The sequence below is a fragment of the Narcine bancroftii genome, chromosome 4 (assembly GCF_036971445.1).
Source record: "Narcine bancroftii isolate sNarBan1 chromosome 4, sNarBan1.hap1, whole genome shotgun sequence".
Lineage (NCBI taxonomy): Eukaryota > Metazoa > Chordata > Chondrichthyes > Torpediniformes > Narcinidae > Narcine > Narcine bancroftii.
In genome coordinates, this window is record NC_091472.1 from 46,239,748 (window position 1) to 46,265,330 (window position 25,583).

General features: G+C 41.3%; 1 protein-coding gene across 5 annotated transcripts in view; it reads right to left on the bottom strand.

The window, feature by feature from the left end:
* Positions 1-25,583, bottom strand: part of ubr2 (ubiquitin protein ligase E3 component n-recognin 2) — a 177,991-nt gene that overhangs the window by 19,193 nt on the left and 133,215 nt on the right. For 4 of the 5 annotated variants that reach the window (XM_069931156.1, XM_069931158.1, XM_069931155.1 and 1 more), the window contains exons 30-39: positions 21,139-21,338; positions 20,722-20,815; positions 19,676-19,837; positions 17,051-17,160; positions 9,603-9,675; positions 7,700-7,848; positions 7,251-7,306; positions 6,295-6,391; positions 3,720-3,790; positions 210-345 (exon numbers count right to left, since the gene is read on the bottom strand). In XM_069931156.1, coding sequence (XP_069787257.1) covers positions 210-345; positions 3,720-3,790; positions 6,295-6,391; positions 7,251-7,306; positions 7,700-7,848; positions 9,603-9,675; positions 17,051-17,160; positions 19,676-19,837; positions 20,722-20,815; positions 21,139-21,338 — 1,148 coding nt within the window. The remainder of the gene's footprint in view (positions 1-209; positions 346-3,719; positions 3,791-6,294; positions 6,392-7,250; positions 7,307-7,699; positions 7,849-9,602; positions 9,676-17,050; positions 17,161-19,675; positions 19,838-20,721; positions 20,816-21,138; positions 21,339-25,583) is intronic. The other variant, XM_069931157.1, reaches the window with a different exon arrangement.

Below are 25,583 nucleotides of genomic sequence, written 5' to 3' on the forward strand. Positions count from 1 at the left end.
TGAGGCAGTAAATAATTGGAGTTAAAACCATAATTTAAGCGTGATTTATATTTCACTACTACAAACAATGCAAATCATTTCTTAAGTTAGACCTCTCTCTCCCAGAAATATGTAATACTGTTATTATGCTCCATGGTTATATTTAACTCTCATGTGGACTTTCCCAGTGTTATTCATTCTTGTTAAAAGTTACAATATTTCATAAATACCTGTTGAAGATGTAAGCAGAATCTGTACAATATGCGCCATGGTAACCAAATGAAAAAGGTGAAGGACACCAACAGCTAAGCGGACTCCTGTGAAGTCATGACAGTGTACAGCTGGGAATGAAAGCACCAAACTCACCTGTCAGAAAAATAAAAGAAATACCACTTTGATAGGGTGCTTACAAAAACAATGGAAATGCTTCATTTAATATTTGAACAAAAATTGGAGATAGAAATTTAACCAATACAGAAATACGATATATTAGACAAATATTGAATGTGAATCATTAATTGAATTTGCCATTTAAGTAAAAATTTCAAAGCTTGAGAAGAGTCATAAAAGTGATTAAAAACAAGTTGATCCACATTATTCAATTGAAACTTGGTCAAGAGTTCTCTCTCATATCTAATATCATTTTAAACATATACATGAATAAAAAGGTAATCACACAAGCAGAAAATTCACTTCACTGGATCAGCAGTAGAATAACAGGGAAAAAGCAGGACATACCCTGAACAAGTAAACAAGTGGAAAATTGATTTCAGATTTGTCAGAGTACATACATGACATCACATACAACCCTGATATTCCTTTTAGAATTACCACTAATTGGTAGTGCAAAAAATAAACTGCACACTGTGAACATGTAAATAGAAAATGAAGGTAAATAAACGGACTGTGCTGTAGAGGGAGAGCAAAGAAAATCAATAAAGTGCACAAGTAAGAATCCTTAAATTAGTCCCTGATTGAGTTTGTTGTTGAGGAGTCTGATGGAGGAGGGGTAGATTGGATTTTTTATCTCAGGAATTCTACTTTGTGGGTGGACAAAATGTCTGCTGTTTATAATGTCAGATATGATTTTAAATACATCACCATTACAGTGATATTCTTCCATAGTCTGAAATATTCTTCTGAATTCACATCATAATTCAAAACATGATAGATGGCTGTGATGCTTCACTACCTGATGAGCTGTCTCTATCCGCTTTGAGAAGAACCACCAAACAATGCTTTCTAGAATCCCAGAAAAGGTGATATTTGTCTTTGTGGGCAATATTAGAACATCATTCAAGAGGGTGAACCCTTGCAATGCGTCAGGCCCTGACAGCGTACCTGGTAGGGTAGTGAAAATCTGTGTCAACCAACTTTCTGGAGTGTCAAGGACATTTTCAACCTCTCATTGGTGCAGTCAGAGGTTCCCACCTGCTTCAAAAGGGCATCAATCATCCCAGTGCCCAAGAAGAGCAGAGTGAGCCGCCTCAACAACTACCGCCTAGTAGCACTAACTTCTACTGTGATGAAATGCTTTGAGAGGCTGGTCATGGCCAAAATTAAAAAGTACCTAAGCAAAGATCTGGACCCACTGCAATTTGCCTATCATTACCATTGCTTCATGGCAGATGCAATATCACTGGATCACCACTCAGCTCTGGATCACCTCGAAAACAGCAATTCAAAGACAGCAGCTCGGCCTTCAATACTATTAATCCTTCAGTGCTGGTCAAGAAGCTAGAAACTCTAGGTTTCTGTATCCATCTCTGCAACTGGATCCTTGACTTTCTCATTGGAAGCCCACAGTCAGTACAAATTGGAAACAATGTCTCCTCCTCCCTGATATCAGTACAGGTGCACCCCAAGGATGCGTGCTTAGCCCACTGCTCTACTACTTGTTATACACCCATGACTGTGTGGCCAGGCACAATTCCAATGCCATCTATATGTTTGCCAATTACACCATAGTTGTTGGCAGAATCCCAAACAACAATGAGAAGCGCATGGAGGGAAATAGATCAGATCGTTGAATGGTGTAACAATAACCTTGCACTCAACATCAGCAAAATCAAGGAGATGATTGTGGACTTCAGAAGGAAGTCAGGAGAACATGACCTAGTCCTCATCGAGGGCTCAGTAGTGGAGAGGGTCAAGAACTTCAAATTCCTGGGTGTCCACATCTCCGAGGATCTGTCCAGGAGATGCATCACAAAGAAGGCGTGCTAGCGACTATACTTTGTGAGGTGTCTGAGGAGATTTGGTGTGTCACCGAAGGCTCTTGTAAACTTCTACAGATGTACAGTGGAGAGCATTCTGGCTGGTTGGAGGCGCCGACTCTCAGGACAAGAATAAACCAGAAGGTTGTTAGCTCGGCCTGTGATATCAGAGACACCAGACTTCACTCCATCGAGGTCATCTACATGAGGAAGTGTCTTAAAAAAGCAGCCTTTATCCTCAAAGATCCCCACCACTCAGGTCATGTCCTCTTCACTCTGTTGCCATTGGGGAAAAGGTACAGGAGCCTAAAGACGAGCACTCAACAACACAAGGACAGCTTCTTCCCCGCTGCCATCAGATTCCTGAATAATCAATGAACCAAAGACACTGCCTTACTTCTCATGCACTCTTATTGTTATTATTTTTTTATATATAGTATTGTCGTAAGATGTTTATACTATGCATCTTTGATCTATAATGCTTCTGCAAAACACTGGATTTCATGACTTATTCATGACAATAAAGCCTGATTCTGATGAAAACTTTTTTTCGGAAGCGGATGTTACAAGTTAAAGTGACATTTATTTTTAAGTTAAACAAGTCCTTTGAAATGTAATTCCTCTCAATTTTCAGTTTATCAACTTTACCTACAGATTCTCTTGGAGGATCTGAAAGAACATGAAATTGCCAGTGTTTCAGAGTTCTGTGTTGCGTATTGACCTATGTGTTGTGTGGTTTTATTTTAAAAAGTGACAGTTTGCCTTTAAGAGCCAAGGTGAAGGTGGACTGCCGAGAGAGTGGGAGACAGACTGACCATGTGCAGAAAATGATCTAAAAATGTCTGGACTTGGACGATAAACCACCACTGGGTGGTGCTGTGGAGTGGAAGAAGGCCCAGAGCATGAGTCATGGTCTGGAGGGCAGTTTAGAATGTTGGGATTTCAAAAAGGATGAACATTCCGAAGGCAGCCAGAAGGATCCGGACCCAAGCCAGTTGTTCCTCTCTCTGCAAGAAACACAAGACAACTTTGAATTTTGTGCTCTCTCTCTCTCTCTCTCTCTCACAAAGATCTTTTAGCTTCAGTTTACCAAACAAACTGAATTTTGTTTATGATCTTTGCTTCGGTTGAGATCAAAGTTTTGTGAGTCTTGTGTGTTTTGTGTCTAAGTTTTTCTGTGGGCTGGTTGGAAATATAACAGACTTTAATTACATATGTTATGTTTAGGCCGGGGAATTTATTAGTTTTACACTGTTATAAGAATTTGCATAGTAACCAGTGGGCATTGTTATAAACGGGGGAATTTTGAATTAAAGTTTGAAGGTGAATTTTTGATAATAAAGTAATTGTTTATCTTTACCCCTGTGTGATATGCCTTCTTTGTGGTTGCTGGTTTGATCTTGTAACACCGGCGCTACAAGTATTAATAAAACTTGCAATTCAATATTCTTCATTTATCAAACCTTCTTTCACTGAACAAACAAAATAAGAAAATGTTCAAATAAAATAGATTTGATCACCTACCAATAAATGGAACATGTCAACATCAAGAATAGATGGAGGATGCTGTGTCTTATCATCATCAGATAGCAAAACTGTGAAGAGGAGAAAATATATGATATTTTATATCACATTTTTGCTGAGAAAGTATCGTTTATCCTGGCTTCCCCCCCACATTTTTATCCATTCCCTCTTGAAGACCACAATAGGACCTGCCTTCACTTCATCATCAGGCAAGCCATTCCAGATTCCATGCACATACTGGGTAATAAAGCTTTCTTCACATCACTTTTAACTCCCTTCTGTTTATTTCATACTTGTGGCCTGTAGACCTTAATAACTCTACCAAATGGAATGGCCTCACACTATCTGTTCAGACATAATTTTATACACTCATTTAAATCTTTCCTCAGCTTCCCTGTAGCTGTAATCCCCATTCTAAAGAACCATCCAAAGGAATCTTCTCTGGACCTTCTCTAATGACCTCACATCCCTCCTATAATGTTGTGACCACAACTGAACATATTATACCAGCTTAAGCCACATCAATATTCAACAAAGCTTCCACATTTTTTACATTCTATACCTTCTATTGATTAAACCCAGATGTATGTCTTTTCACTATTTCCTCAATCTGCCCTTCTACTTTCAAATGGTTTGTGTCCAAATGGCTTGCACCAACTGCCTTTGGAAAAGTATCCACTCTTCCAAATTTCATCTCAAAATACATTTCTGAATAAAGTGTTTTACCTTATATTCCTCTACATTAAACTTCATTTCCAATGTGCCAGCCACAAAATCAGCCTGTTTAGATCTTGTTACAAAGTTTTGAGTCATTCATAAATTCAGAAATAACTTACACATATGACTACTGGATGAGTTTATTGATATTGTTCAATTACATTCAACAATTTCAGATAACCAGCTTTCCCACTTTTTGTTAGTCCCATCAGCTGTGTAAACCATCTAGCTGCGCGACATTAACTCAAATTTTCTCTCTTTCCAATTCTATTTGATCTGCAAAGTAGTTTCAGTATCTTTGCTTTGTGTCTCATAAATTTTTCTGGTAAATTACCTCGTTTATTGCCCTTTGTTTCCATTCCTACAGATATTGTGATAACAATGATGTTTTGGAGGTCCTACAATATTAACAGTTCCTCTTTCCACAGCTACTGCCTGACCTGCTAAGTGTATCCAGCATTTTCTGCTTAATGTTACAAATTTCCAGCACATGTAGTACTGTGATTTGCAACAGAGATTTCCACCTTTTGGCAGAAATTTTTGTTCTTTATCTATTGCACCTCTCTGCATTTCAAATAAAAAAACCCATTAACTAGTCATCAACCTGAAATAGTTAGATACAATAGAACTAAGGTGTGGGGGGTTGGTGGAGGAACGGGGGAGGAAAGGGGAAGGAGTGGCATTGCTCACCAAGGAAATGATCACAGCTGTGCTCAGACAGGACAGACCAGAAGGCTCGTCTACTGAGGTTATATGGGTGGAGCTGCGGAAGGAGAAAGCTATGACCACACTCATGGGATTGCATTATAGACACTATATGTTCCTGGTGAACTGGATTCAACAAAGGTTGGAAGAGAGAAGCCTGAGAGTAGCTTTAGTGGTGGATGATTACTCATCAGACTGGAGGCCTGTGGTGTGCCTCAGGGTTCAGTGCTGATACCAATGCTGTTTGTCATCTATATCAATGATGTGGATGATAATGTAGTAAATTGGATCCGCAAGTTTGCAGATGACACTAAGATCAGAGGCATTGTGGACAGCGAAGAAGATTTTCAAAGCTTGCAGAGAGTTCTAGACCAGCTGGTAAAATGGGCTGAAAAATGGCAGATGGAATTTAATGCAGATAAGTGTGAGGTGTTGCATTTTGGAAGGACAAACCAGAAAGGCATACATAGTGAAAAGCATACACACTGCGTTGGACCTGAGAATACAGATACATAATTCCCCAAAAGTGGTGTCGTGTCACGGGTGAATAGGGTTCTAAAGGGAGCCTTTGGCATATTGGCCTTGATAAATCAAAGTATTAAGTATAGGAGCTGGGATTTTATGGTAATGTTGTATAAGACATTGGTGAGGCCAAATTTGGAGTATTGCAAGCAGAGTAAATGTAGATAGGCTTTTTCCACTGAGGGCAGGTGAGATACAAACCAGAGGACATGGGTTAAAGGTGAAAGGGGAAAAGTTTAGGGGGAATGTCTTCACACAGAGAATGGTGAGAGTGTGTAACAAGTTGCCCAGTGAGGTGTTGAACATGGGCTCAATTTTAACATTTAAGAAAAATTTGGACAGATACATGGAAGGGAGAGGTATGGAGGGCTATGCAAGTCAGTGGGACTAGGTAAAAAACATGGTTTTGCAGACTAGAAGGGCCAAGAGGCCTGTTTCTGTGCTGTATTGTTCCATGGTTCTATGGGAGAGAAAAAGATCCTGACAGGCTGAACATCTCTAATACTTAATTTTTTTTAATTTCACATTTCCAACATCTGCAGATTTTTGCTTTTCTTTAATAAGAATCTCTCCAGTTATAATTATAGATATTTATTTATAATTAAGTGCTCAACAGTCATAATTTACAAACCTGCTAACAGACGAGCAAAGTGTTGTTGAACCACAGACAGTAAACTAACAGTCCAATGTGATGCAGCAAATTGTGTTAATGCCTTCAGACAGTCATCCTACAATAAAAGCACGGCTAGTTATAACAAGTACAAATATGATTCAGGAATTAAATAATTTGGATTTTTTTAGACTCTTTCATACACATTGTCATTTATGACACATGTCTATTCACATGCCTGTTTTATTCATGCCACCAAATCCACCTTGATTCCACTTCCTTGCTATCTGTCAATAAATAGCCTTGGAGGTTACAGCAGATAAACAGCTTATTCATTAAATTAAACATTTGTTTTGCATCTATCACCCTTTCAGAATTGCCTTTGTGACACCCAGTATCGTGTGGCTGAAAATTTATTTATGCAAATTGTCAGCCTCTCTGCCAAGTGAAATGAGTACTTTCTATGCAGATTTTCATTACCTCAAATCAATCTCCTCTATTCCAAATAAACCCAGAATGGCTTTTCTTTTCAACATCCTCAAGTCCTGGAACCATTTTCACGAAGCCACTCTAAATGCTCTTAAATTCTGACAACTTCCTGACACCTTCCTCCAACATGCATCTAAATTCTCTTTGGCTAAATTACATCTGAGTCATGCAACAGTGAGCTTTCAACTTCAGTTCCTATTGCTAGTAAAAGATTTTTTTAAAAAGAAAGTACTATCAACTCAACTGCAATCTCAATCTGAATATACCAGTTCCATAAAAAAAATTATGAAAATAAAAGGCAAAAATACTCAGGACTACCAAAGTCCTACCAAAGTTGATTGTTTTCCCACAGATGTTGCATAAACTGCTGAAATTTTCCAGCATTTTCTGTTTCTGGCATTTAGATTTTAGCTTTTCAAATACTTTTTTTCAGATCTAGATTTACTTTCTCATCATGAACAAAGTTCAGACATTTTTATAATTCTTACCTGCCGACATGGCAGATGACCAAACAGTGGCTTTTCTTCATCTGTCAGGAAACGCTCTGGTAAAATATGGAAGAATTTATATGTGTGGTCTTGAAAATGTAAATATCAGATGTCTATATAATGCACAAGCTATTATTTTTAACAATGAAATAAAATTCAACCATGTTTTTAAGATCACCACATAATTCATTCATCAAACTCAATATTTTAAAAAGTATTTTCTGATTTGTACCTGACTGCAGACTGCTTTTTCTTCTTTCCACCCTCCTCTCTTTTCATGAAACTTAATCCTTACTAGTTCTGATGAAATAACAAGTGTTTTTTATTCCTCAAAAGATCTTGCCTACCTGGCTGTTCATTTTCAGTATTTTCTGCTTGAACACATTTTCAAAATAATTTTACTTCAGTTCACACAAAAATGGCATTTAAATAAACATTCCATAACTAACCTGTTGCTTGAATTGTGTATGCGCAGCTTCCCCAGCACATTATAGGGATGCGTGGGTCCTGATCATTAGAATGAACCTTCAGCCCCACTTTGTATGTAGCTGTAGCCAAAGTTGTAAGCATCTCTTTGATGCTATCTGAATAAGGATTCCTGACAAAAATATAAAGCACAATTGCAAGAAATAATTTATCTGAATAACAAATATGCATTAACCAATTACCACAAATTACAGATCATATAAAGAAACAACGAGCAAGGAGTTAAGTTTGAAAAAACATGGAGGGCATTTATGCAACATTTTCATATGATGTAATTTGATCCTTTCCAAACCCTTTTAAATTTTTTTGTGTCAGTGTAGAGGAGCAGACACAAAATAACCGCTGAAACATGGTAGCCCAGCTTTTGTTTTGTTTCTTAGTTTGGGGGATATTTTTGTAATAAAATTTGATCCTTTTCATGTTTGGCCTTAAGAGATTGGGATGCTCAGTTTACATATGTCGCTCAATGTCTGTATTTGTATCTGTTAACTATTAATGCAATCCCAATCTCTTTGACCCATTCTTGTTTATTAATCTGAAACGTTAAAAAAATGGAAAAAGGAGTTAAAACTAGACATGAATTTTAACACAGCACTAAACTTAAATAGCACTACATTAGTTGGAAGAAATGATTTTTTTTCTAATCCAAGTAACCTGCACATAATGTATACATCTCCTCAGCAATCAAATATCTAGTACCTTTATCTTTGTGTCAAAGGGATACTAACAGATTCTCGCTTGAAATGGGACTTTTTGAGCTTGCATTCACCTACATTGTAATTAATCGGCAATTCAAATATACACCTATGCATACAATAATTGACAACTGAAAATGAGTGGTCAATAAACATGATACGTAAAACCCCTGGTATCCAGACCTGTGGAGATTTGCAGATGTCGGATAAGCATATTTTCCTGTTGTTTAAAGACTTACTCTTACAATATCTAACACACCTGCATTAAGAATAAACAGTTCAAAAGACAAAAATACTGTAGCGTACTTACACTGAACAAACTACACTTGCATGGATATATGAACTTAAAGTATTTTACTTCATTTTCAGTAACATTCTTTGAAAACATTTAACCGTCGCTGCATCTGCAGGTTCCCTCCATGGAGCTGCCCGAAAGATGAACAGTAACATTATAGATAATTAACCCACCCCTACCCCAACAAGTTTCCAGATAAAGCCTCTGACCGGAGTGTCTCTTCCTTAGCAGATAAGGAGAAACTTTAAAAGAGTCACCCCAAAGGCGAGAGGCATCAGCCAGATCTTCATTCTGAGCGACGCCAAGACAACTTTATTCAAACAGCTGCAACAAGAAAAGCATGACCAAGGTACTCCACTGGATATTTGCTCTTATCTTCACAAAGGATTTATTCGCTACTTCACAGAACATTTACTTTTACAATTTTAAACTTACATAGTTTTTACCTAATATTTTATTTCTTTTAATTTTTAAAATTTATTTTCCTTGATTTTTGGCCAGTTGCTTGAGGCTGCTGGTTGCTTGCATCTGGATACCAAGAGTTTTACTGTACAATTGAGAAAACTACAATTTCCAATAAATATTGTGAATGTTTCATTTTACAATTTCATTTTTAAAAACAGTATATGGGTATACCCCGCTTTACGAAACTAGAGCGTTCTTATGAAACCTTTCGTAAGCTGAAACTGCTATTGGAGGCTAGTTTCTAAAAGCAAAAACCCATTCAAATCCTTTTGTAAAAGCAAACATGGCTTTCTTTGTAAAAGCAAATTTTCATGATTCGAGTATTTGTAAAGCGGGATATACCTCTATTGTGCTTTGAACAAGTCTTCTACAAAGAGCGCAAAATAAATTGTGTAGTGCTTAAATGCATACTTTGGGTTTACGTCAGGTTGAAATCCCTCAGGGGCTTCAATTCCTTCTGGACTGGCATTGGAGGGGTTATCTGCTAAACCAAAATATGATACATGTTTGTTAAACAAAACTTTCTTAAAATATTCAATTGCTTTACTTTCAAAAAGGCAGACATGAATGTGCAGTAAAATGCTAGCAATATGTTTTCAAAACCCCTCCTGGCCAGAAAGATGAAGCAGAATTTTGAGCGATATGTAAGAAAATCACTTCCAATATTTCATTACTCGTTTCCAAGTACATCAAAATTATACCTTCACAATTGCTAACCTTCCAAATTTGAGAATGAAGCAAAAAAATGCATGTGGACAAAATATTTATTGCAGTTGCTGTTGTAGTGCAGGTACTTTTTTTTAAATTACCTCCAGCTCATCTCTCATTAATCATGAGAACCTACTTTAACCTGAACATGGATCCAAGATATTACACATGGGGGTTGGGGGAAAAATTGCAACCTCAGTTTAAACAGTTGAATTGAGAACTGATCGAAATACATTATTTGAAAAAACACACAAATACTGGAGAAACTCAGCAGGTCAAACAGTGCCTTTATGTACAATAGGTGAAGATACATCACCAATGTTTTGGGCTTGAGTCATCACCGAAACTTTGGTGATGTACCTTCATTTTTGCTACATAAAGGCACTGTTTGACCTGCTGAGTTTCTCCAGCATTTGTGTGTTTTTTCACTTAACCAGGGTGTCAACAGAATCCTGTGTTTTTACCCAAAATGCATTTATTTCATTTATCCAACCGAACATTCCCAACCTTGCCCACAATAATTACAGCTTAATATCTCGAGAGGATTTATAGAAATGTAACAGATGTTACATTATGAAATTTATATCACAATCAGAATCTTTTGTCATGAACAAGTCATGAAATTCGTTGTTTTGTGGTAGCGTCACAGTGCAAACCTTCATATTATAACCATCTTAAAATATTACTATATAAAAAAAATAAAAATAATAGTGCATGAAAAGTAAAGCAGTGATGCGGCGGCTACACTGCTAACTGAAGAATCGCACAACCAGACGGGTTGAGTTCAGTGAGCAAAACTCATTTATTGCAGGCTGCCTGGCTGGTTTATACTCTCAGCCCGGACCAGGCTGAGAACCGCGCTGGGGGGCCCCGACGTCACCGGGGCGTCACATGGGTCTCCAAGCACGGGCTTCTGAGCCCGGTGCTCAGGTCGGGAGGAAACCCCCAATGGCGCCATTTTGGCCGGCTGCCCCGCCGTGTGCGTGACAAGCAGGGCCGGTTCACCTGCCTAATGGCGTACCACCATGCAGCCCCCCACAGAACAGGTGCCAATGTCCTTTTTTGCCGGGCGGCCTCGCTTCTTGGGTTGGGCCACAACTACTGGCTCAGTGGGGTCGAGGTGGGCTGGCTTTAATCTGTCCACTGAAAACAGTTCCCTCTTACCACCGATGTCCAGTGTGAAAGTGGATCCTGAAAGCTGGACGACTTTGTACGGCCCTTCGTATGGTCTTTGTAGAGATGCTGTGGACGGGCCCCACCTGATGAAAACATATGGGGCGGAGTACAGCTCGCTGGGGACGTAAGATGCCTGTGTGCCGTGTCTGGGCGGAGGTGGGGGCTGTAAAGGAGTCCAACTGGGCCCGGAGGTGGGGAAGTAGACCGTGCGGTGACTGCTGGGGGTTGTGAGGTGTGTTGATGAACTAGGTAGAGCTAGCGGTGCACCATAGACCAGCTCAGCTGATTACACCTGTCGATCTTCTTTAGGTGTCGAGTGAATGCCTAGGAGCACCCAAGGCAGCTCATACACCCAGTTGGGGCCGGTGAGGCGGGCCATAAGTGTCGACTTAAGGTGTCGGTGCAATCGCTCGATTAACCCATTGGCCTGTGGATAATAGGCCGTAGTGTGATGTACCTCGATCCCAGCCTGTTGACGAGCTGTACCCAGAGCGCGGAGGTGAACTGGGTGCCCTGATCACTGTTGAGGTGGTTCAGGACACCGAACCGGGCAACCAAACCATTCAAAAGTGCTCGGGAGCAGGAGTCCGTGGAGACATCTGGCATCGGGATCGCCTCAGGGCAACGAGTGGTGCAGTCTATCATTGTGAAAAGGTAACGGTTACCTTGGGAAACTGGTAAGGGTCTGACGATGTCCACATGTATGTGGCTGAACAGTTCCCGGATGTGTTCGAAATCTTGTACGGGCACTCTGGTGTGCCTGTGTACCTTGGAAAGCTGGGAATTGGTGCAGGTTCTGGCCCAGTCCGCAATCTGCTTCTGAAGCCCATGCCAGACGAAATGTTCTGCCACCATATGGACCGTGGACCTGATGGAAGGGAGGGAAAGGTGGAAGACTTGCCTGCGCCACTGCTGGGGAGCCACTGGTCGCGGGGTCCCCTTGGAGACATCGCACATGACGGTGCCCTCACCGTGAGGAGTCGGGAGGTCCTGGAACTGCAGGTGCGTGATGGCAGTCCTGAAGGCCCGTGTCTTCTTGTCGGACTTCTGGTTCCAGGCGAGCTGGTCGAAGTTGAGGCCGGTGTCAGCACGCAAATGGCCCGTCGTGAGTGCATTGGCGACCACATTGTCTTTCCCTGCATTGTGCCGAATGTCGGAGGTGAACTCCGACATGAGGAAGAGGTGACGCTGTTGGCGGGCCGACCAGGGATCTCTTGCCATAGCGAGCACTTGAGTGAGGGATTTGTGGTCTGTAAAAATGGTAAAAGGCCTCCCCACCAAGAAATAGCAGAAATGACGCACTGCCAGGTACATGCCCAGCAATTCACAATCGAAAGCGCTATACTTGCGCTCTGGTGGGCGAAGAAGTCGGCTAAAGAATGCCATTGGTTTCCACTGTCCATTCACCTGCTGCTCCAGGATGGCGCCGACGGCTGTGGCAGAGGCATTGACAGAAAGCGCCATATGCAGGTCGGAGCGTGGGTGGACGAGCAGGGTAGCCTTCGTGAGGGCATCTTTCATGACTTCAAATGCCCTGCTGGCCTCTGGAGTCCAGGCGAGTGTCTTGTCTTTGGTCGTGATGCACGCAGCGCCTGGAATGAAGCGATTATAGAAATTGACCATACCCGTGAACTCCTGTAGCCCCTTGAGGTTGTCCGGGAGTGGGAACTCCCTGACTGCAGCAATCTTCGTAGCGGCAGGTGTTGCTCAGGTATGGCCCAGGAAATGCATGGACTCTTTCCCGAATTGGCATTTGGCTGGATTGATCGTTAGGCTGAAGTCAGCCAGTCGGGAGAAGAGGGTGCACAGGTGAGACTTGTGTTGTGCTCGACAAGGATGTCATCCAGGTAAATGAATATGAAATTCAAATCCCTGCCCACTGTGTCCATAAGGCACTGGAAGGTCTGGGTGGCACTCTTGAGCCCGAACGGCATGCGTAGGATCTCGAACAAGCCGAAGGGGGTGATGATGGCCGTTTTGGGTATATCCTCGGGGTACACCGGGATTTGGTGATACCCATGCACCAGGTCAACCTTGGAGAACACCCTCGCGCCAAGCAGGTTGGCCATAAAGTCCTGGATGTGAGAGATTGGGTAACGGTCAGGTACTGCCGCGTCGTTAAGCCGTCAATAATCTCCACAGGGGCACCAGCCGCCGGAGACTCTCGGGACCAGGAGGAGTGGTGAGACCCACGGACTCTCAGAGCGTCGAATGATCCCTAGCTCCTGCAGGGATCATTCTTCCTTCGCTATCTGGAGCTTATCTGGTGGGAGCCAGCGTGTCTTGGCATGGACCGGCGGGCCTTGGGTGGGGATGTAATGAAACATCTCATGGCGTGGTAAGGCGGCGGAGAACTGCGGCTTGAAGAGGGACAGGAACTCGTCCAGGATACGCTGAAACTCGTCCTTTGGCCTGCTGACCGTGGGGCCATCTGCGACTGCTCTGTGCGGGAGGCTTTGAGGCAAACAAATTGGAAGGTACGGGCATCTACCAGTCGCCTACCTCGAATGTCGACCAGGAGTCCGTGTGCAAAGAGGAAGTCGACACCCAGGATGGCGGTTGGGAAGGACGAAATGGTGAACCTCCACAAGAACTTCAGCTGGCTGATCTCGAAGTGGACGATCTTGTCTCCATACGTTCAGATGCCCGTCGAATTGGCTGCACGGAGGGGAGGTCCTCGAGGCCGGTTCCGGGACTCGATGGCTGTGGCCAAGATGACATTGATCTGGGCTCCGTTGTCGACGAGGAAGCGTCAGCCGCTGACTGAATCCCACAGGTTGAGAAGTCTGCGTTCTTGGCCAACTGCCAGAGCCATTAACAGCGGCCAGCCTGATTGTTCCAGCGATGGTGAAAGAAGCAGAGGCCTGAAGTGGATGGCTTGCTTCTGGCTATGCTCTTTGTGCTTCACCACAGCACTAGAGGAAGGCTTGGCGTGGTCATGCCCATGACTCATAAACTGCTGGACTGCTGAGCCCTCTGGGAATCGTTCAAGCAATAGCTCCTGAGCCTTTTGAGCAACCTTCCTAGGGTCGAAGAAGCTTTCCTGGGACAGTAACGGCCGGATGTCTTCAGGCAGATGGTCAAGGAAGATGCGCTTGAAGAGTGGGCAGTTGGGGTGATCGACAATGAGCGCGAGCATCTCGTCCATCAACTCGATTAGAGTTCTGTCCCCCCAAGGTGTCAAGGCACAGCATCCGAGCGGCACGCTGGCGCCTGGAGAGGCCGAGGGAGCTGGTGAGCACCTGCTTGATAGTTCCATACTTGTCTTTCATGGGTGGGTGCTGAACGAGGTGCAGCACTCGTCTGGCAGTGGCCTGGTCCAGGGCGGCGACCACATGATAAAACTTGGCTGAATCCGATTAAATCTGGCGGAGGTGAAACTGAGCCTCTGCGTGGCTGAACCAGGTCACTGGCTCCTGAACCCAGAAGTCAGAAAGCTTGATGACTATAGCGTTGATCGAAGGGTCATTCATGTGGTGTTCAAGGACGTTTGAACCTTTCGGGGTCACCAATTGTAGCGGCGGCTACACTGCTAACTGAAGGATCGCACAACCAGACAGATTGAGTTGTGAGCAAAACTAATTTATTGCAGGCTGCCTGGCTGAGAACCGTGCTGGGGGGCCCCCGACGTCACCGGGGCATCACGTGGGTCGCGAAGAGCGGGCTTCTGAGCCCAGTCCCGAGGTTGGGAGGAAACCCCGACTGCACCATTTTGGCCAGCTGCCCAGCCGCTTGTATGACAAGTGGGGCTGGTTCGCCTGCCTAATGGCGTACCGCCACAGCAGTATCTTTGGTTCATTAATTATTCAGGAATTTGATGGCAGCGGGGAAGAAGTTGTCCTTGTGCTGTTGAGTGCTTGTCTTTAGGCTCCTGTACCTTTTCCCCAATGGTAGCAGAGTTAAGAGGGCATGGCCTGGGTGGTGAGGTCTTTGAGAATAGAGACTGCTTTTTTTAAGACACCGCCTCATGTAGATGTCCTTGATAGAGTGAAGTCTGGTGCCTGTAATCTCGCAAGCTGAATTAACAACCCTCTGGAGTTTATTCTTGTCCTGAGAATTTGCGCCTCCATATCAGGTAGTGAAGCAACCAGTCAGAATACTCTCCACAGTACACCTGTAGATCTTAATGAGAGTCTTCAGTAACATCCCGAATCTCCTCAGACACCTCACAAAGTATAGCCGCTGATCCTCGGGAGATGTTGACACCCAGGAATTTGAAGTTCTTGACCATCTCCACTATTGAGCCCTCAATGAGGACTGGGTCGTGTCCCTCTGACTTCCTCCTAAAGTCCACAATCATCTCCTTGGTTTTGGTGACATTGAGTGCAAGGTTGTGTTATGACACCATTCAACGAGCTGATCTATCTCCTTCATGTGCGCTTCCTTGTTGCCGTTTGTGATTCTGCCGATAAATGTCATGTCATCAGCAAACTTGTAGGTAGCATTGGAAACTCAGCAGTTCCTTTTCAAACAAATATCCAGTTCTCTAGCTTTCTTAACATAATTATGCTTCAAGAGATTGCCTTGAGAAAGGTTCACATGGAAAGAAAAATTGAGGGTTTTCAAATAATTGTGTATAGCGTGTTGACTGAGACAACAGGCTGAGAGCTCAAGTAACACAACTGGCCACTCAGTCATGGTGTGTATATTGAGTAGAGCAGTGGGCTAAGCATGGATCCTTGGTGTGCACCTGTGTTGATGATCAATGAGGAGGAGATGTTGTTTCCAATTCGTATTGACCATAGACTTCCAATGAGAAAGGCAAGGATCCAGTTGCGGTGGGGAGGGGGGGGGGGGTACAGAGGCCTAGAGCTTTTAGCTCCTTGACCAGCACTGAGGGAATAATGGTATTGAAGGCCGGGCTGTAGTCAGTGAAGAGCAGCCGTATGTATGAATTGCTTTTTTCGAGGTCATCCAGAGCTGAGTGAAGAATCAGCAATATTGAATCTGCTGTGGAGCGATTATGACGATAAGTAAATTGCAGCTGGTCCAGATTTTTGCTTAAGCACGTGTTAATTCTGACCATGGCTAGTTTCTCAAAGCATTTCATAACAGTAGAAGTTAGTGTTACTGGGCAGTATGATTAAAGGCAACAAAATTAAGAATGGAATTTTGCATTACATCTAAAAATTAATGAGGTCATCTGCAATGGAGAACACAACATTTTAAAAAGTTCATCTACAAGTTCTGACCACTGCTGGCCTTCATTGATTCTAATCTTGACTGTTCCTTGTAAAGATAATAGTGAGCTTCCTCACACTGCTTCTAGCTTTCAATTGAAGATGCAACCAGAACATTATTTGCTTGCAAATTCCAAGAATTAGACTCAAATATAATGAGAGACTATGATATTTTGGATAGTGCCGTCAGAATAGCACAGGCAAATAAATGGAGTGAATTTTGGAGGTGGTACATGTGGCAGACACTGCGTTCCAGTGTTAAAGCATTAGCGTGCCAATTAAATTAGTTGTTTTGGTTTGACTAGTGTTGCACTTTACGTGGTCCTTAACTTCCTATTTTAAATCAAATTTCTGCAGAATATGAGACATTAAAATATACTGTTCAACTTAAATTGAATTGAGATGTTTAATCTCTATTAAAAATGGTAACTGAAAATGATTGGGTCAAGAAGAGATTGAGTAAAGATCCTGTATTTATAAATGTAACTGGAGCAACAGGATAAATATTGGTCCCTTTCACTCAACAAATACATTGCAAGAATGCTTTCGCAAGATGACTTCTATGATGAGTATGGGGCAAGAGTTAGGAGCTTGAAGTTTGATTTATTCAAATGCATCAAAAATATTCATTATTAAAAGGTGTATATGATAATTGTGTAATGAATTATGAACTGAGTATTTGATAAATGATTTCAGTCAGTCTTTGTATCATAAAAATAAATATAGTTTCATTGATATTATCATGAATGCACTTATGCAAATAACTGCATACATTGGAGTTCTTTAAAAACTTACCAGATCCTGGATGCTTTTCCTGGATTTTCCTCAAGATATTCAGTTGCTGCACGGTACATTTTAGCCATTGTGATAATACAGGAATGCCTGAAAAGCTTCTTGAATTGTCACTGAAAATACAAAAACATTGATCTGGTACCCTTGCTTAGGAATGCTTCCCGGACAGATTAAAATCTAGATTTCAACTGTTTTCAGTGAAAGCAACATTTTAATCACCTTCTGTTGCTTTAAAATGAGATTCAGTGGAGAATATTTAATCTCAAATAAACCTTTCAACAAGATAACCCTATCCCTTTCCCATTTGACTGAATCTTCTGAGTACCTACCTACTTGAGAAACTCAGCAGTTCCTTTTCAAACAAGAATCTAGTTCTATAGCTTCCTTAACATAATTATGCTTCAAGAGATTGCCTTGAGAAAGGTTCACATGTGTAGCGTGTTGACTGAGACAACAGGCTGAGAGCTCAAGTAAGACAACTGTTTTACTTTGAATTCCACGCTGCAGCCTTTAAGGCTGTGTCTGATCCTGCCCTTCGCGTTCCAGAGGTTGCGTCATACTGACCCAAGTGCGCACACGCTCTTCCGGTCTGGACCAGAAGAGAAGGTCCTGCAATGCCATCTTTGCTCTGGCTGCCCCGCTGACCGCACATGACAAGCGGGGCCGGTTCACCGTTACAACTATGTTCGTCGTCACATATGTATAATTAGGAAAAAAAAGACACCACATAAAGCCAGCATCATGTGCCTTATCTATTCAATGTTGGTGCAAAGCTGAACATAAATTCAGAAATACAATTCAAATGTGGGAATGTGGAGGAATTTGCATGTACTAGACATATGACCAGAGACAGATTTTTAACAAAGTAGATGGAACTTTGGCAAGAAGTAATCTGGCACATATTGACAGACTGCCAACCCATCTCCTGAGGAAAGCCCAATGCCTCTGCTGTATGTAGACTAATTCAGAACTAGCTTGTAGATTGAAAAAAGAGGCTACAACTCCAGAGGTGATTGTTCAAAATAACGAAAGATCAATGCTGGACATATATTAACAATATTCACTCTGGTAAGAGTAGAAACACCAAATGCTAATTTCAAAAGAACAGAGCAACAGTAGTGAAGATTAATAAAGATGCCTGTTTTTATCAGAACACAATTATGACTGAGGAAGTAATACGCTACTGTTGCAAATATACTATTAAGCTTCAAAAAATTTTGAAATTCCACCTATTTACAAAAATTTCAGGACATAAGTTAGAATGGTTATCAGACGCTACTAGTTTGCAGGTATGTGTCCATATAACCATTTACGGAGCGGAAACGGGCCATGTTGGCCTTTCGAGTCCGCACCGGTTCACTGATTTTGTGCGCCCTCTTCAGGCAATGGTCCCGGTAGATCTGGTCAGAGCTTCCAGTTCTGCTCAGCTTGGCCCAGTCCCCAATTATTGCAGGGGAAGAAGGCACACAGAAATCGATGAAGAACTTATAAAAGAAAAGCAGCATCTGTGGACGCAAAAGAATAATCAAGGTTTTAGTCAAGATTGTGAACCATAAGAGAATACTAATTTAAAAGTGAAATGTCGACTATGCCTTTGGGTCTCCAGATGCTGATATAAAAGTGGTACATAGTAGATTCCCTGTAAATGGTGTAAACTCAAGCACTCAGATGTAATGATGCCATTAGCATTCACAAGCATTTTACAAAAAAAAACTGACACCAATTTTGAAATTTCCCAACTTACATAAATTAACATGGAAATACCAAATTTGCTGAGAGTGACTAATCCTTCAGAAGCTGCTTTTTCTTTTACAGTTGGTACGACTGGTAAAACAAAACCAAGTCAAGTAGCAAAGGTTCCATTGTAAAATAAACTTGAAAGTTGGGCTTAGGTATCATTCATTACTTTTGAGAAAATTCTTCAGTTCCAAAAAGCTAAACTCCCTCAATTATTTTTCAAAATACAAATGAACTGCAACTTTACTTGAAATAATGTTTTAAATATTATACTTTCTACTTTAATCCCATCTATGTCCCAACATTTATTTCACACATTATAAAATAATGAAAGTGTAAGCTTTATTTATCTTGGTTTGCTGAGTGAAAACAGTTCACTGTGGCTGCTCAGGATGACATCATAGTCACTGAATGTAGGGATTCGACCGAACTAACACCTAAATCACATAAATAAAAGAAATTCATAGTCCAGAAATTGCTTGATTACTTTTTTCAGTGGCAGACATTATTGCTTCACTGCTGAACTCAAAATCCAGGCCATTAAGGCAAATGTTAGATCAATAAAATCTAATTTGGTACCACAGAAAAGTTAAAAAAAATTCAAAGCTTCATGAACTATTCAGATGGCATGGCTATGAATGAATAAATGTAATTTAAGATGAAGAATTAGTCTGTGATGACATCATGATGTGTTTGAATAAATGGGATGGTGTGCAAATCCATGCTTTACATTGTATAAATATATCAAATCAATTATTCAAATTTCAAACAAAACCCACAAAAGTTGCCAGAATCTGTGCTGCCTTATCAGTTGTATTATGGGCATATGGATTTTTAAAAAAAGGGTTACTCAGCTTGAATAATGCTTGACACATCACAATATAAACTAACCTGCACTGTGAGCTCCAAGATGAAGGAAGTAAAGGAATAACAGTATTGCTCAAACATTCACACAGAGGACAAAGAAATTCTCCATTCTCCACATCATAGCTCGTGTGCACCCTTAATCTCTGCTGTCTCCTCTGCTCTTTTGCTTGGACTGCATCAAAGTAGCTGCAGGAATAACAATATTTGTATTTAAATACAAAAAATTGATGTAGCACCCTGCATACAAATGAAGCCTGAGAAATCCAACTCTTGTATTTGAACATATTGCATGCAATTGTATGAATAAAAATATTATTTTGAGATCTGAAAATAGGGCTTGTCGACCATTTAATGCAATCAGTGCAATGGACCTGAAACAATAATCAATTAACCTATGTCACATGAGAGTTAAAAAGTACAACAGATGTGACTAAATATAATGCTATTAGTTCTGAGTATTTAAATATCATTTCCAAATTGCAACAATATTTGTTTCTAATTGGTAATAATATGATTTATAACTGCAGTAAGCAAAGCAAGAGATCTGTATATAAATGGCTTACTGTGAAGTATAACATTATCATATGGCTTCATATGTAAAATATGACACAAATTATTAACACTGCTGCTTCAGAAGCATTTTTCTGAGGAGCAACAAAGAAAATGTGGCTAAACAGAGAATGCTTGAGATACTCAACAGTTCATGGAGCAGCAGTGAAAAGAGAAACAGAACTAGATTTTAGTAATGCAAAAACAAAACTTGTTTCAGAATTAAAAATATAACAGATCCACTATTTGAGAAGATCAGTAGAATGTTACAGATCATCACCCTGAATTGTTATCATTTCTCTCTCCACAGATGTTGTCTAACCTTCGTTATCTCAAGTATTGTAATTTCATTTCAAGTTTTCACTTTTATGGTTCCTGATTAAGATTCCAGTGTTCTGATTCACTACTCAATTATACAATTTTCTCCTGTGTCATTTGTGGACATATAATTGGAAGAGATTATTTTAGCAGTGTGTGTGCAGGGAAGGAACTTCCATTTGTTATTAAGATTTTGTACTCACCTCTGCCAACAGTGGGCATGCATGATGTGTCCACAGCTACCAATATGGGTGCCACAAGCCAAATCTGGCTGCATGAACAATGGGTCATAGTTATCTAATGAATAAAAATAAGAGCATAAGAGAGAACAATGTCAACAAAGCTGAATTTGAAAATAATGCTTTCCAATAAATATTATTATTAAACATTTGCTTGACTTCAGCCAAATACAATGTATCTATTTTAAATATTTTAAGCCAACAGGCTATATATGCCACATAATATTTTGAGAATTGTACGAACAACTATTTAATTTAAAGAATGCACGAACACAGCTAATATCTGCCATTTTCCTGTCTGTAAAACCATTGAGATCCTAGTAAAGATCCCTTCCATCAATGATAACGAGCAGCTTTAGAAATGTTCCTGCGAAAAGTCACCTGGATCCTGTATTGTTCTTGCCCTGTTCTTAGATAAGACTGTTGACCTTTGAACAAAGGATGCCAAAACCATTGCTTTGCTGTTCACTTTAATCTCCTGTTCCTCCTGACACAAGATGCATGTCACGATTTGCTTCTTATTAAAAATCTTTGTTTGTCTGGGGCCCAGAGCAATCAATGCTGCATCAGGAACTACTGGGCTAGATGGGAAAAAAAATGGCAGAATTAGTACATTTGGATTTAAAAAAATGATTTATTAAGGAGACACATAAGAGGCTAATCATTGCACAAGCTTAGGGTTCAAAGGATTATGAGTAACATATCAGAATAGCTTGATTAAAATAGATAAAACAGAGGATAGAAGCAAAATGTTTTCATTTCAGTCATCAATGCAAGACCAGCATTTATTTGCCACTTTTAAATGTCTTCAACAAGACAGTAATGAACCAAACTCCTGAAACGTTGCAGTTCCCCATGAGGTGAAGGCACTTCTACAGCGACGATAGATTCGCAAGTCAGTAATTGGAACTATGGTAACTTCCGTAGTGGCATTCTATAGTGGTTTGCCTTCAACTATGAAGAATCCACATCAACTTAAGGGATGAGGCTGAGAGTGACAAATTTACTGAAGATATAGAATAATTAGAAAAGTAAACTGAGAGGAAGGCATGAAAACAAGACTTCAAGAAAAGAAAGAGATAGGGTTGAATAAAACACACTAGATTTGTTTTCTGGGAAGAGAGAAAATGTGTGGGATAGAGGATGAGATTGTTTTTTCAGTTCAAAAGAATAAGCATGTTCAAATTTTTGAAGGACTTAACAAGGATGACCCTGAAGACCTGAGACACAATGCTACTTCACAGGGTCCTACTGCCCGGTTGTGATGCTGACAGGTGTATACAACAGGCTTTAAATAGTTTATTAAATCCTGCAATCCTAGATGTCTGTACCCAAGATGGTGACATCTGTGCTAGGCAGTGTACCATGAGGGTGTGCAGACTCAGGGGGAGCAGCAGACTAGTGCAGAGCACCATAAACAAAGTGAACATCAAGACAGAGAAGCATGGGAGATGACCCTACAGGGAAGGTGACCATGGCAGTACAACAGTGAGGCGCTCAGAGGCTAAAGAACCCACATAAGCTGTGGGCGGTTGGCATCTTCTGGTCAAAGAACTCACACTAGCTGAGGGGATGCTGGAGACTGGCTCGTAGTTCCCAGTTATCCGAACTGGGATCCAAGAGGATCCCAAAGAGCCCCTGGGTGTTGAAATCTTCCTGATCATATCAGAGGTTTAGACCTGGAACTCAAGCGGCCAATGGTTCAAACAGGAGTCTGTGTGGCTGCAGAGGCTGCAGGAGCACTAGGAGTGAATCCAAGACATTCAGTAACTCTGAAGAGACCCTCTTTTGCTTCTCTTTCTCTTATTGTTGGAGGCACCGGGCAATGCTCATGACAATTCCTTCTCTGCTTTAAGTAGAAAAAAGTTGTAATATACTGTATCATGTACGTTACATTTTCATGTATTATTACATGACAATAAAGGAACCTTGAACTTTATTTGTCTAAATGTCTTTTGGATGTTACAATTGTCCCTTTTTCTAACCACTTCCTCTTGTAGCTCGGTCCATCTGCCCACCAGCCTCTGTGTAAAGAGTGCATTCTTCAGGTCCCTTTCAATTTTTCTTGTCACCAAATAATTCACGTGATTTAAGTGCACATTCGAGATTTTTATTAAAGGTTATTTGTGTACATTTTGAAATGACCATGTAGTAATTACAGCACTTTTTAAACAATGTCCCCTAATTTCAGGGCACCATAATTTATGAACATAGCAGTAGTATGTATATAAAAGTAGTTACGTTCAGTACTTTGTTGCAAATCCTTTTTACACAATCACTGCGTGAAGTCTGTGATTCATATCACCAAATCCTGAGTATCTTCCCTGGTGATGCTCTGCCAGGCTTCTACTGCAGCTATCATCAGCCCTTGCTTTTTTCAAGAGCTTGTCCCTTTTACATTTTCTCTTCAGCACATAGAAGGTTTGCTCAATTGGATTTAGATTGGGTGATCAGGATGAAGCGCCATCCAATGAGTTTGGAGGTATTTGGTCAAACCTGAGCAGATGTTTCTATGCACCTCAGAATACTATTGCCATCAATAGTTATATCATCAATGTGCCATTCATTACCTGTGGCAGCCACACATGCCCAGGCCATAACACTCCCACCACCATGTTTCACAGATGAGGTGGTTTGCTTTGGATCTTGGGCATTTATTTTACGCATCCATACTTTGCTCTTCCCATCTCTCTGATGCAGGTTAATCTTGGTCTCATTTGTCCATAAGACCCTTTTCTAGAATTCCGCAGGATCTTTTAAATACTTCTTGGCAAACTGTAATCTGGCCATCCTGTTTCTGTGGCTAACTAGTGGCTTGCATCTTGCAGTGTAAGCCTCTATATTTCTGTTCATGGTCTTCTGTGGACAGCATTATTGACACATCTATACCTACCACCTGAAGAGTGTTTCTGATCTGTCAGACAGGTGTTGGGGATTTTTCTTCATTATGATGAGGAAGTCATTATGACTTCCTCATCAACAGTGGAGGTCTTCCTTGGCATTGCAGTCCCTTTGTGATTCTGAACTGACCAGAACGCTCTTTCCTCTTAATGATGTTCCAAACAGTTGATTTTGGAAATCTGAGGGTTTGGGCAATGTCTCTTATTGTTTTATTCTTGGTTTTCATCCTCATAATGGCTTCTTTGACTTTCATTGCTACAACTTTCTTTGATGGGAACCAGAATGTGAGTGCAAAGAATAGGACAGAAGGTAAAAAGCATGATACTGTGTTGTGAGTTTGTGAGGAAAGACAGGCAGGGGAGGAAGCATAAATGTAGTCAGTTAGAGGGCTTGAAATGTGTCTATTTCAATGCAAGTATTAGGAATAAAGGAAATGAATGTAGAGCATGGGTCAGTATATGGGATTATGATGAGGCCATTTCAGAAACTTCGCTGGTGGAAGGACAGGACTGGCTAAGGCAGGTACTCAGATTTAGGTGTTTTAACAGGATTGGAGGATAGAGAGGGTGGTGGGGGTTGGGGAGAGCAGCATGACTGGTCAGGGATAGTATCACAGCTGTGGAAAGGGAGAATGCTGTGGAGGGAGAGTCTACTTAGTTGACATAGGTGGAAGTCAGAATAGGAAGGGAGCAATCATTTTTCTGGAAGTAGTCTATCAACCCTCCAAATAGTCCTTGGGACACTGAGGAACAGATAAATAGGCAGATTTTAGAATGGTGTAGAAATGACAGGATTGTTGTTATGGGAGATTTCAACTTCCCTCATGTTAACTGGCACCTCCTGACTGTAAGAGAGATAGAAGGGGCATCCCCGCTCTGCTCGTTTCTACCTTCTACCCAAGATATCCCATCCCTGCATTGGTTGTTTCTACCTTCTACTCACAATACACAAACCCAACCATCTTGGTAGACCCATTGTTTCTGCTTCCTCTTGTCCCACTGAACTAGTTTCACCTTACCATGACTATCTTTTCTCCTCTGCTCCAATCCCTCACCACCTACATCTACAATACCTCACATGCCCTCCATCTCTTCAATGTCTTTAAATTCCCTAAACTGGACCACTTCATCTTCACAATGGATGTCCAATCCCTTTATACCTCCATCCCCCATACAGAAGGTCTTAAAGCACTGTTTATTTCTGGACTAGAGACCAGACCACCACCCTCCTCTGCCTGGCAGAACTTGTTCTCACTTTAAACAACTTCTCCTTTAACTCATTTCACTTCCTCCAAATCAAAGGAGTAGCTCAATTGGATTTAGATTGGGTGATCAGGATGAAGCGCCATCCAATGAGTTTGGAGGTATTTGCTCAAACCTGAGCAGATGTTTCTATGCACCTCAGAATACTATTGCCATCAATAGTTATATCATCAGCTACACCTACCTGTTTGTGAGCTTTGTGGAGCAATCCATGCTGCAAGCCTACGTAGGCAAGACCTCTCAACTCTTCCTCCTTTATAATGATACTACATCGGGGCTGCCTCATGAACCAGGGATGAGCTTGTCAACTTCATTCACTTTGCGGCCAACTTCCACCCTGATCTCAAACTCACCTGGTCCGTCTCCAACAACACTATACCCTTCCTGGATCTCTCTGATCCCATCTTTGGAGACAAAGCTTTCCACCGATATATATTACAAACCCACCAACTCCCACAACAACCTTGACTGCACTTCCTCACACTCTGCCTCCTGCAAGGTTTCTATCCCTTTCTGTCAATTTCTCCGTCTCTGCCACATCCGTTCCCAAGATGAGGTCTTCTAGTCCAGATCTTCCAAAATGTCTGCCTTCTTCCACAAACATGCTTCCCCTCCACCACCATCAACTCAGCCCTCACCCACATCTCCATTTCCCACTCATCT